The following is a 10,514-nucleotide window of genomic DNA, read 5'->3' as shown; positions in this document are numbered from 1 at the left end:
TGGCAGCACCTCTCCACCCCACCTCCTCCATCCCCTGTATGGGGTGGTGGCCGGGGCATTCCCCCATCCCTCCCTGGAAAGAAGACACTGCAGACCGGCTGGGCCACGTCGCGCTCTTTATTAGGGGCCAGCATCAGCGGCAGCCGCACTCGTCCACCACCATGTCCTCGTAGTTCCGCAGCACAACGTTGTCGCTGTTGTCGAAGAAAAGGACGGAGATGGGCGAGAGGCGCGCGGGCACGCAGCACGGGAGGTCGTGGGCGCCGGGCGCTGCCCGATGCAGCAGCGCGCGGAGCACCGCGTGGTTGAGCGCGGGCGGGCCCGCGGGCCCCGGCAGCGCGGCGGGCAGCGCGCACTGGCCCTGGCAGTAGTTGGCCAGGAAGCCGCGCGGCGCGATCACCCAGCGGTGCCAGCCCACCTCGCGGAAGCTCACGTAGAGCCGCCGCGCCCGGCACGCGTCCCCGCCGGGCCCGCCGCCCGCCCAGGCCGAGGCCGGGGTCTCGCTCTGGCGCCGGGGCCGCGCCAGCGGGTGGCACAGGCGGGGGTCCAGGGTCACCAGCAGCAGCGACGCCTCGGCCAGACGCGCGCAGGTCCCGGCCACCCGCGGGCGCAGCGCCAGCACCAGGCGGAGGCGGCGCGGCACCGAGGCGTTGCGCGCCCAGGCCAAGCCCAGCAGTTCGGCGCGCACCGGCGACCCCGGGTCCGACACCGCCTGGCCGAGCAGCGGCGGTCCCGCAGCGCCCAACGCCTCGGCCGCCTCGGCCGCCCGCGCCACGCTCAGCTCCCAGCCGCCCGCCCCGGCCGCCCCGGCGAAGCGCAGCTCCAGGCGCGCCCGGCTCGCGCGCTCCTCGGCGTCCACCACCGAGAGGTCGAAGGCCACGGTCCACTCAGGGCACTGGCCCGCGGCGACGGCGACGGCGGGGATCCTGGCGGGCGCACCTGGGGACAGGAGGGCATGAGAAGCGCGGTGCGCCAGGGGCCGGGCAGGGGCGCACTGGGGGCGCAGGGTGAGCTGGCTCTCCAGGGGCCCCGGGGCTCAGCGGGGACCGGCGAAGGGACCGGCTGGGCGGGCGGAGCGGAGCCCCCCAGCGTGCCAAAGGTGCCCAAGCCCCGCAGGGCTCGGCGCGCGTTGGATCTGCGCGCGCCCACCCCGGCTCCCGGGCCCAGCCGCACTCACCACGGGCCTGGACGTGGCGCACGATGTTCCCGGGGACCCCCAGCTCCTCCACGTGGCACGGCCGCACCGGGCCCGCTCCGGTCTCCCGGGGGTCCCGGCGGCGGAAGAGGCGCCACATGAGCGGGGGCACGGGCCGCGAGGTGGGCGCGCCGCGGGGCGCCTCGTGCAGTCCCAGAGCCCGGAGCAGGGCGGCGGCGGCGGAGCCCGAGGGCGCGGGGGCGCGGGCCGAGGTGGGCGCGGTGGGCAGCAGCGCCTGCAGGACGGCGAGGACGGCGAGGAGGGCGCGGCGGGGCGGGCGCATCCTCGCAGGCGGCGGACGGGCGGGCGGAGTGCCGGGCCCCGCGGGGACCCCCGGCCTGGGCGCGGGGGGCGGGCCCGGATCGGGGGAGGGCGGAGCTGGGCGCGGCGTGCCGGGGTCGTGGGGTGTCGGGGAAGGGCTCCGCTCAGAGGAGCTTGTCCTTCAGGAAACCGTTCCTCAGGGGCGCCCTGCGGGCCGAGACGAGACACCCCAGGTGAGCCCGCCCCGTTCTCACACGTCGCCAGCGCCCCTTCCCCCCTCTGGCGCCCGCCGGCCCCGCAGACCCCGCGGGGGACCCTCGGCCCTGCCCCTCCTCCGGGCTCTTCCAGGCCACCCGCACAGCCAGATGGCAGAGGCCCCGCTATGCGTCCAGCCTTCACCCAGGGCCTTCCCAGGCCAGTCTCCCTCTCCCCCGTCTGTGGCCCGGGACCATGATGGGGGGTCAGCAAGCCGAGCACCCAGTTCTCACACCCCCACACTGGGCAGAGGTGAGATGGTTTCTGGGGTTAAGAGATGGATTTGGGTTTTAGTTTTAGTTTTGGGTCACACCCAGCGGTGCTCAGGGAACGCCGGATATCGAACCCGGATTGGCACAAACGAAGCAAACACCCTCCCCGCTGCGCTATCGCTCCAGTGCTGGGTACAAGGCAAACTCACTCCCTGAGAATCTCACCAGGGAGTCCGTTTGGTTTTGGGGTCCCACGGAGGAGGGGGCTGCTGAGGGGACCACGGAGCCTGCGCTCCAGCCCTCGGAGTAGTCACCTTCCCGGCCCCCCTCTGGGAACCTTTTAGATCTTTGGAAGTCTGGCCCCATTCTTCTCAGGGCTCCAGCCTGGAGCTCACAGCTTCCCGCGAACCACCCTCCCCAGGTTCAATCAGAGACGCCCGCCCCCGCCTGCCTCTGCCTCTCAAGCTCCGGCATCCCCAAAACGTCTTTGCCTACCACCTGGGCGACGTCGGGGACCCAGGAGCCCCAGGAAGAAAACCTCCTTCTGGTTCCCTCATTTCTAGGTCCCTGAACTGAGCCAGTGTCCCTAACACCCCCAGGCCCAGGCTGGGCTCAGCCTGCCTAGATGAAGGAAACTGGGTCCCCAGCGGGACCCCCAGGATGGCCCATCTCGGCTCTCCCAGCTCCACCCACTTCTATGGCGGGGACAGGACCCACCCAGACCAGCATGAGCGCCAAAGAGCCACCAGAAGGAAGGGGCGCAGGGAAGGCCCCAGGCCCACACTCACTCGGCCTTGCTGGGCTTGGGGCTGGGAGGGCCTTCGGCCGTGTCGTACTCGCGGACGTCCTTCAGCTCACTCATCTGGCCCGTCAGCACCTTGGTGGCAAAGGCCACGATGTACTGTGGGGGTCGGGACAGAGCACGGGTGAGGGCGGTGCGCGGCGACACCCCGGGCCCTGACCCCCTAAAGAGCCCCGGGGCCCCTCACCAGGAACCAATAGAGGTTCATGAAGGTGAGCAGGAGCAGCAGCGCGTTGAAGAAGAAGTAGAAGGGGATGTCGGGCACCGCGCGCAGGCTGCAGTGGCTCGTGGCGTACAACACCTTGAGCGGGAACCAGTAGAGGCGGAACCAAAACCTGGGGGGCGGAGGAGGGATGTGAGGTGCCACTCACCCCTCTGGGCCCCCCACCCGCCTGGTCCATGCTGGCCATCCGTGACCAGGTCTATATTGTCCTTCCAGCATTACCTGTTCCCCAAAGGGGTCCCCTTGTACCTCCAGGCCCTGACACCTGCTGTCAGCGGGCCCCGCCCACTCCCCAACTCCCAGCCCCGCTAGGCCCCACCCACCACGCTCGCCCCACCTTCTCCTGGATGGCCACGCCCACTCCCCCTGTCCACCTCACTCATCTAGCTTTGTCTGGCCACGCCCATCTCCCCAGACTCCGCCCTCCTCTTGCCTTAGAGCCGCCCCTTCCCTGACAGGCCAGGTCCTATCCCACCAGCCCACATGCTTCCATACTGGGTCATCCTCCTCTCGCACAGGTCTCCCCTGCCTGGCCATTTTGCCTTTTCCTCCAGTCCTGTCATTCCACAAGCCCCGCCCCTGACAGGACTGGCCCCGCCCACCAACGGCACAGTCCCGCCCAGGCCACGCCCACCAGGACATTCCCATATACAGGCATGGCCCCACTAAAGCCAGGCAAGTACAAGGCCCGCCACAAGCACCTAGGCCCCGCCCACCTCCTCAGACCCCGCCCATGGGAGCAAGGCCCCGCCCCTCGTGCACAGGGACCCCCAGACGCACCAGCTGAGGCCGAAGCTCAGGCAGCCCAGGTCGGCCAGCAGCGCGTGCACCCGGCGGGCCGCGCCGCCCCTGGACTTGAAGTAGACGTTGAGCTTGGTGAACTCGAGCTGCACGTCGCAGATGTCATGCAGGAATAGCACGAGGATGCCCACGTTGTGGTACCTGGAGGGAGGCACCCCGGTCCTGTCCGCAGGGCCTGGGCCTGGCCTGGGTGCCCGGCCAGCCCTCGGACCGCCCCCTGCCCCGACCGGACCCTGACCACAGCACGCTGCTTCCCTCAGGCCCAGGTCAGAACTGCAGCCCGAACCACTCCCTGGTCTCTCTGGGGACCTGCTCCTGCCCCCCGAACTACCCCCTAATCTTCATCTGCCAAATTTTCCCTCTTGGTAGTTCTCACGTTTCCTTTTTGATTTTTTATTCTTTTATTTTGGGCGAGTTGGGTCACACCGGTGGCGCTCTGCGCTCAGAAATCTCCCCTGGTGGTGCTTTGGGGGACAGTATGGAATGCCAAGATCCAGCTGGGTCGGCCGCGTGCAAGGCAAACGCCTTCCCCATCGCTCCAGCCCCTCTTTTCCTTTTTTTAATTTGTTGTTCTTTGGGGGCCACATGGGCGATGCTCAGGAATCATTCCTGACGGTACTTGGGGGACCCGATGGGATGCCGGGGACCTGAGTCGGCTGTGTGCAAGGCGGGCACCTTCCCTGCTTTGCTACTGCTCCTCCTGCCCAGTGGTTCTCACTGTTAAGTCTTTCCTTCAGTTTTGTTTATTGGAGGGTGGGGGGCACCAGCTGTGCACAGGGAGTCCTTCTGATGCCAGGTTCAGTTTGGGTCACCTGTATGCTAGCCAAGTGCCTTTTAAGCCTGTTCTGTCTCTCTGGCCCTGTTTTTTTTGTTTTTAGGGCAATATCCACCAGTGCTCAGGCATCAGTGCTGCCTAGAACATGGAGAACCTTATGGGTACTGAAAGTCCAGCCCAGGACAGCACGACCACTGGGCAGGCAGCCAGAATGACCTTGTGGCCTAGAGCACATCCAGTGCCCCAAGTTTCACTAAAGTGGCCCCCAAGGTCCTTCGTGTTAGAGCCCACAGCAAGAAATTCCATGCTAGAAACTTCCCCTCCGAGCTGACAGTGATGGGACCCCCGAGTCCAGGAGGTCCAGGGGGGCGCGTGCTCCTGAGACCCAGCACTGCACCCCTGGAAAGGTGGAGATGAGGGTGGGAGAGGCAGGGGATGCATGTCAGGTTCCACAGCAGCGTCTAGCAGGGCCGGGCCACCAGGGGTGGGTGGACAGAGACAAAGAGAGGGGCCGGCTGTCCAAGTGAGGCCGGAGGGAGGCACTGTCTGTCACTGGGCGCCCTGGATGCTGCATTGGAGCCCCAATGTGCCCTGAACCGCAGTTGCACACACACGCTGTTGGCCTTGGGCATCGTGGGTGTGCCACTCTGCCCCCCACAGCGCTCACCCACCGGAAGGCGTAGGAGGACACGAGAAGCAGCAGCGTGACCACGTGGTGCAGCAGCATGACAGCCGAGTCTCGGCGCCATGTGTCCATGTAGAGGGTGGCGTAGATGGAGTGGCCGTAGAAGCCGCTCTGCAGCAGGTAGGCAGCCGCGATGTCCCTGGGCACTGCCATGCCTGACTTCCAGTCTGCGGAGATACCCCCAAAGTTGGTCAGGCATGCAGGGCCTGGACCTCAGGGTCCCGAGTCTCTCCCTGTGCCCCTTCTCCAAGCCCCCTTCAGATCAGCTACAGATGTGGGGAGAAGAAACACTGCGCCCCAGGTCCTTACCTCACTGAGTTCCCATTGCTGCCTGTGGTCCCCACATCCACCAGCCAGGTCCCGACACTCACTCACCATAGCCCCATCTGTCTTGCTTCTAACACCCCCAATCCCAGCTGTGCTCAGGCCTTCCCAGTCCCTGCGCCCCGGCACCCCACCCCAGTCCAGAGTCCTGGCTCCTGGCTTTGCCCATGAAGTCCTGGGTTCCATCCCCTCCTACCTACCCCCAATACCTGCCCTCACCCCACTGCCTCCAGCCAATCCTTCCGCCCGACATATAGCTCTGGAGTGTCCCTGCCTGTTTGAATAACTGGTCTTCACTCTATTCAGAATAATTCTTTTTGGCTGGTGCTTGTCACTTATTGGATAGAAGCATCCTCTGTTTTTTATTTTTTCTTTGCTTGTTTTAAGGCCACACCCAGCAGCACTCAAGGGTTATTCCTGGCTCTGCATTCAGAAATCACTCCTAGCAGGCTCAGGAGACCCTATGGAATGCTGGGGTTTGAACCTGGGTCCCTCCTGGGTTGACCACATGCAAGGCAAATGCCCTTCTACTGTGCTACTGCTCCGGAAGCATCCTTTAGATTGCTTCCTTACCCTACCTGATCTCCATCCTGAGGTGCTCGCTGATAAAGACCGTGGACCTCAGGGAAAGAGGGTTTGCGAATTTGGTTTTCCACCACTGAGCTATCTGCTTCTTAGGAGCTGAGGCTCGCCTGGGGAGTTCCTGAACTTGTCTGATCCCCTTAACCAAGTGGGGATTATTTCCTGTGCCAGCGTTTGCTTCCAGACCAGCATCCTTCCAATGCCCTGGCTCCCGCTACACCTGATACCCAGCCATGAGCTCAGCCAGACTCCGTGGCCCTTAGGGATGTTGGCACGGTACCCCCCCATCCACCCCAAACACACACACCCTTCAGGAGAGGCGGGGACTCAGTGGCTAGCCCTATGAGAGAAGCCACCAAACACAATCTAGAAGTGGGTCCTGCCCATCAGAAACTGCCCCTGGCACCTGAGCCCGACACCCCACACCCCAGTGCAGCCCCAAACCACATGGTCCTGGCCCCCCACTCCCTGCCCAGCTCAGCCCACACCCCGGCGGTCAGTCGTGGCTACCAGAGAAGGTGGAGGGCGGGTCGTGGAAGAAGGGGTAGTCGGTGTTGAGGAGCAGGTGGGCGCTGTAGCTCCAGGCACCCAGGTAGAAGAGAAACTTCCAGGCGCTCTCAGGCAGCTTCGCCGCATCCTTGGGTGCCAGGCTGCAGCGCTGCGCCAGGGGCTGCGGGCGACAGGGACCACCGGGAGCTGGGGAGGGGACCCCGGCCACCTCACGCACTCCGGGCTGGCCCACCCCCACTCCATGTTCGGAGCGTAACCAGAGCCGAGAGGCGCCTGCCGGGCTATATTTAGGGCCCAGCTGTCCTGCCGCGCTGAGGGGGGCCTGCAGACCAGGATAGGCTGGAGGCAAACAGACCAGGACAGCTGGGAGGGGGTCACAGAGGAAGTGGGAGCACCTCAGGGTGGAGAAAGGGGGTCAAGAGGATCCAGAGCTGGGCTGGAGCCATGGGAAGGCGGGGATGACGCTTGCCAAGCCTGTGGCAAACCCGGTTCAATCCCCGGCATCCCAAAGGGTCCCTGGAGCCTGCCAGGACTGAGCCCCCAAAACTAAAAAACAAACCAATAAATAGAGGAGGGGCTGTAGCGATAGCACAGTGGGGAGGGCGTTTGCCTTGCATGCAGCTGACCCAGGTTTGATCCCCGGCATCCCATATGGTCCCCTGAACCTGCCAGGAATAACTGAGCACCGCCGGGTGTGGCCGAGAGAGAGAGAGAGAGAGAGAGAGAGAGAGAGAGAGAGAGAGAGAGAGAGAGAGAGAGAGAGAGAGAGAGAGAAGCCAGTAGCATGGAATGGCCGAACACTTGAAGAGAAATGTGGGGACACTTGGGGGGCAGGAAGAGGTCAGGGGGGGTCCCCGTGCTCCCCATGGAGAGGAGGAATCAGAGACTCACAGCGAGGTAGGGGGAGCTAGGGAAGGTGCGAGGGGCGCAGGGAAAGGAGGTCACAAGGAGGGAGGGAGGCCTGGGGGGGCATAATTTGGGGACCAGGCGTCCTGGGGGCGGGGCCTGGGGTCAGGCGAGGATTCGGGTGCGTCTTCCGCTCTCCCCACCCAGGGCTGAGGGGCCTGAAGCACTGACTGCGTTGCCTTGGAGACGGCCCGGGAGCCGGTAACCCCTGGCAACGGGGCGGCTGCCAAGGAGATGGATGAGTTGGGGGAGGCCTGGACCCCTCAGCCCGCCCGGCTGGGGAGGGAGGCGCGCCCCGAGGAGGATTCCCAGGGCCCGGGCGCATGACCTCGCCGCCGCCCCCACCTTGGGGGGCCAGGAGAGCCCTTGGCCGGGGTCCCCCATCACCCCGGTGGAAATGGGGGCGGGGACAGGCAGCCGGACAACACCCCGAGGCCTCCCCGCCGCCAGGGGCAGAAAGGCCCCTTTGTTCCCGGGTCCCAGGACCCCCCTGGGCCAGCTCCAGCCGGGCAGGAGGCTGCGTAACCAGACTAGGGGGGTGGTGCGGGGTGCCCGGCCCAGCGGAGGGGGGATCCCGGCCCCTTCCCCTGTCCCTCCGGGGGCGAGCCTCCCCCGGGAGCGCATCCATCCGCATCCGGGCGCCAATGTCAGCCCACGGTCACCGCCACCCTCCCCGGGGCGGCGCCTCCCTCCCACCTCTCCAGCGCGCTGCAGGCGCAGTGCAGCTCCGGGGGCGCAGCCGGGCTGGGCCGGGCCTCCCTCCCCAGGCAGCACCCCGGATCTGCGGGCTCGGCCTGGCCCTGCGCCCCCCAGCCAGGGCCCCCCAAAACTGACCCGAAAGAGGCGCGCGGTGGCCACGGAGCGCAGCGCGGTCCAGCCCAGGGCGCACAGGGCCAGCAGCAGCAGCTCGGCCGGCGCCAGGTGCGCGTGCTCGGCCAGGCCCCAGCCCCGGTCCCCGCCGGCCCCCGCGCCCCGCGCCGCCGCCACCGCGCTGCCCCAGCCCCGCCGGAGCAGCTGCGCGAAGCTGGGCATCGGCTCGGGTCCCGCCGCCGCCGCCGCCATGCCGCCCGCCAGCTCGCACCCGCGTCACCGCAGCGCGGAGCAGCGCAGCCGGGCCGGGGGCGCGCGGGCCGGCGGGCCGGGGCGGGGCCGGCGCAGGCTCCACCCCTGCGGGGTTCGGGGGGAGCTGCGGGGACCCCCCCAGCTGGCCCAGCGCGCTCCAGAAACCGGGGTGCGCTCCCGAGTGGGGATCCCGCAGCCACAGAGGCGTCTGACAAGGCGACCCTGTGTCTGTCGCCACCGCCTGTCGCGTGGGTTCTGCGGGCATCCGCTGCGTGAGCATCGTCCAGGGGCGCAAATGGGAACCCAGGGGCGCAAGGGAGGAGGACTCTGGCCTTGGCGCAAGTGGGAGCCAACCCCAGATCGGCGCTTCGTCGCCCCCCCGAGCGCAGGGGTGGCCTCCCCTCGCTGGCACACACACAAACACGCACCCGGCCCCTCCGCCGTGTCCGGCTGGCCTTCCTTACGCAGCCGCTGCCCAGGCTCCGCTCCTTGGCTCTCTGCATTCACCTCCCTGCTCTCCGGGGCCCCCTGGGTGCCTTCCAGGAAGGGTCACACCCAGGTGCATCCACACACCTCCTGAGCCCCTTGGCATTACCCCCTCCCTGCCCAGGACATCCTCAATTCAGGTCTGGAATGTGGGCCCCGTCTCCCTCCCCCATGGTGCTCAGGGATTAATTACTCCTGACGGTGCTCCAGGGACCCCGTGGAGTGCTGGAGACAGAACCTGGATCAGCCCTGTGCAGGCGGGCTTCCCCCTTCCAGTATATCCAGACTCCACTTCTGTTTTTTGTTCGTTTGGGGGCCACGTTCAGCCTTGTTCAAGGGTTACTCGTGGCTCTGTGCTCCAGGGTCACCCCTGGCAATGCTCAGGAGACCCTATGGGATGCTGGAGATTGACCCCCGGTCGGCTGCGTGCAACGCAAAGGTCCTTCCAGCAGTACTGATTACACTTTTGTTTGCTTGTTTGTTTTAGTTCTTGGCCACACCCTGCAACGCTCAGAAATTACTCCTGGTGGGGCTGGAGCAATAGCACAGTGGTTCAGCGTTTGCCTTGCATGTAGACGACTGGAGACAGACCCGGGTTCGGTTCCCAGCATCCCATATCCCATATGGTCCCATATGAGCAATTTCTGAGCTCTGAGCCAGATATGACGGAAGGAAGAAAGGAAGGAAGGAAGGAAGGAAGGAAGGAAGGAAGGAAGGAAGGAAGGAAGGAAGGAAGGAAGGAAGGAAGGAAGGAAGGAAGGAAGGAAGGAAGGAAGGAAGGGAGGGAGGGAGGGAGGGAGGGAAGAAGGAAGGAAGGAAAGAAGGAAGGAAGAAAGGAGGAGGCAGGGAGGAAGGAAAGGAAGAAAGGAAGGAGGGAGGCAGGAAGGAAGGAAGAAGGAAGGAAAAAGAAAGAAATGAAATGAAATGAAATTACTGGCAGACTGGGTAGGAGGGCAATATGGGGTGCCAGGGATGGAAGCCGGGTGGGCTATTTGCAAGGCAAATCCCCCCCCCCCCAGCTGTGCTATGGCTCCAGCCTTCTGATTCCACTTTTCATTCCACTAATATCCCCGGGGTCCTGTTTCTCTACAGTTTCTTTTACTTTTTCTTGTTTTGTTTTTTTGGGGGTTTTGGGTTTTAGGTCACACCTGGCAGCGCTCAGGGGCCACTCCTGGCTCTACACTCAGAAATCGCCCCCAGTAGGCTCGGGGGACCATATGGAATACCAGGATTCGAACCACCGTTCTTCCGCATGCAAGGCAAACGCCTTACCTCCATGCTATCTCTCTGGCCCCATCTCTACAGTTTCTTTCTTTCTTTCTTTCTTTTTTTTTTTTTGTTTGTTTTGTTTTGTTTTTGGGCCACACCCGGTGGTGCTCAGGGGTTACTCCTGGCTGTCTGCTCAGAAATAGCTCCTGGCAGGCACGGGGGACCA

At 65.1% G+C, this 10,514-nt stretch overlaps 2 protein-coding genes across 2 annotated transcripts; both read right to left on the bottom strand.

Moving 5' to 3' along the window:
• Positions 1 to 99: 99 nt before the first annotated feature.
• Positions 100 to 1,624, bottom strand: GDF1 (growth differentiation factor 1). Its single transcript, XM_049788492.1, has 2 exons — positions 1,178 to 1,624; positions 100 to 939 (listed from the first exon to the last, which is right to left on the bottom strand). Exons 1-2 carry the CDS (start codon positions 1,476 to 1,478, stop codon positions 134 to 136), a joined length of 1,107 nt encoding a protein of 368 aa, XP_049644449.1. The 5' UTR covers positions 1,479 to 1,624; the 3' UTR covers positions 100 to 133.
• CERS1 (ceramide synthase 1) lies at positions 1,618 to 8,593 on the bottom strand. The gene is made up of 7 exons (XM_049788496.1): positions 8,366 to 8,593; positions 6,626 to 6,785; positions 5,196 to 5,376; positions 3,729 to 3,890; positions 2,913 to 3,060; positions 2,712 to 2,824; positions 1,618 to 1,663 (listed from the first exon to the last, which is right to left on the bottom strand). The coding sequence occupies exons 1-7, from the start codon at positions 8,591 to 8,593 to the stop codon at positions 1,621 to 1,623; spliced, it is 1,035 nt and encodes a 344-aa protein (XP_049644453.1). The 3' UTR covers positions 1,618 to 1,620.
• Positions 8,594 to 10,514: the final 1,921 nt, after the last annotated feature.

Source organism: Suncus etruscus, chromosome 15 (genome assembly GCF_024139225.1).
Source record: "Suncus etruscus isolate mSunEtr1 chromosome 15, mSunEtr1.pri.cur, whole genome shotgun sequence".
Classification (NCBI taxonomy): Eukaryota; Metazoa; Chordata; class Mammalia; order Eulipotyphla; family Soricidae; genus Suncus; species Suncus etruscus.
This window is presented reverse-complemented; position numbering and strand designations above follow the sequence as displayed.

Coding starts and splice junctions, on each gene's coding strand:
- GDF1 (XM_049788492.1), bottom strand. CDS start 1,478: ATGCGCCCGCCCCGCCGCGCCCTCCTCGCCGTCCTCGCCGTCCTGCAG. Junction 940..1,177: donor GCGCCACGTCCAGGCCCGTG/GTGAGTGCGGCT, acceptor TCCTGTCCCCAG/GTGCGCCCGCCAGGATCCCC.
- CERS1 (XM_049788496.1), bottom strand. CDS start 8,593: ATGGCGGCGGCGGCGGCGGGACCCGAGCCGATGCCCAGCTTCGCGCAG. Junction 5,377..6,625: donor CCCGCCCTCCACCTTCTCTG/GTAGCCACGACT, acceptor GTATCTCCGCAG/ACTGGAAGTCAGGCATGGCA. Junction 2,825..2,912: donor TGAACCTCTATTGGTTCCTG/GTGAGGGGCCCC, acceptor CGACCCCCACAG/TACATCGTGGCCTTTGCCAC.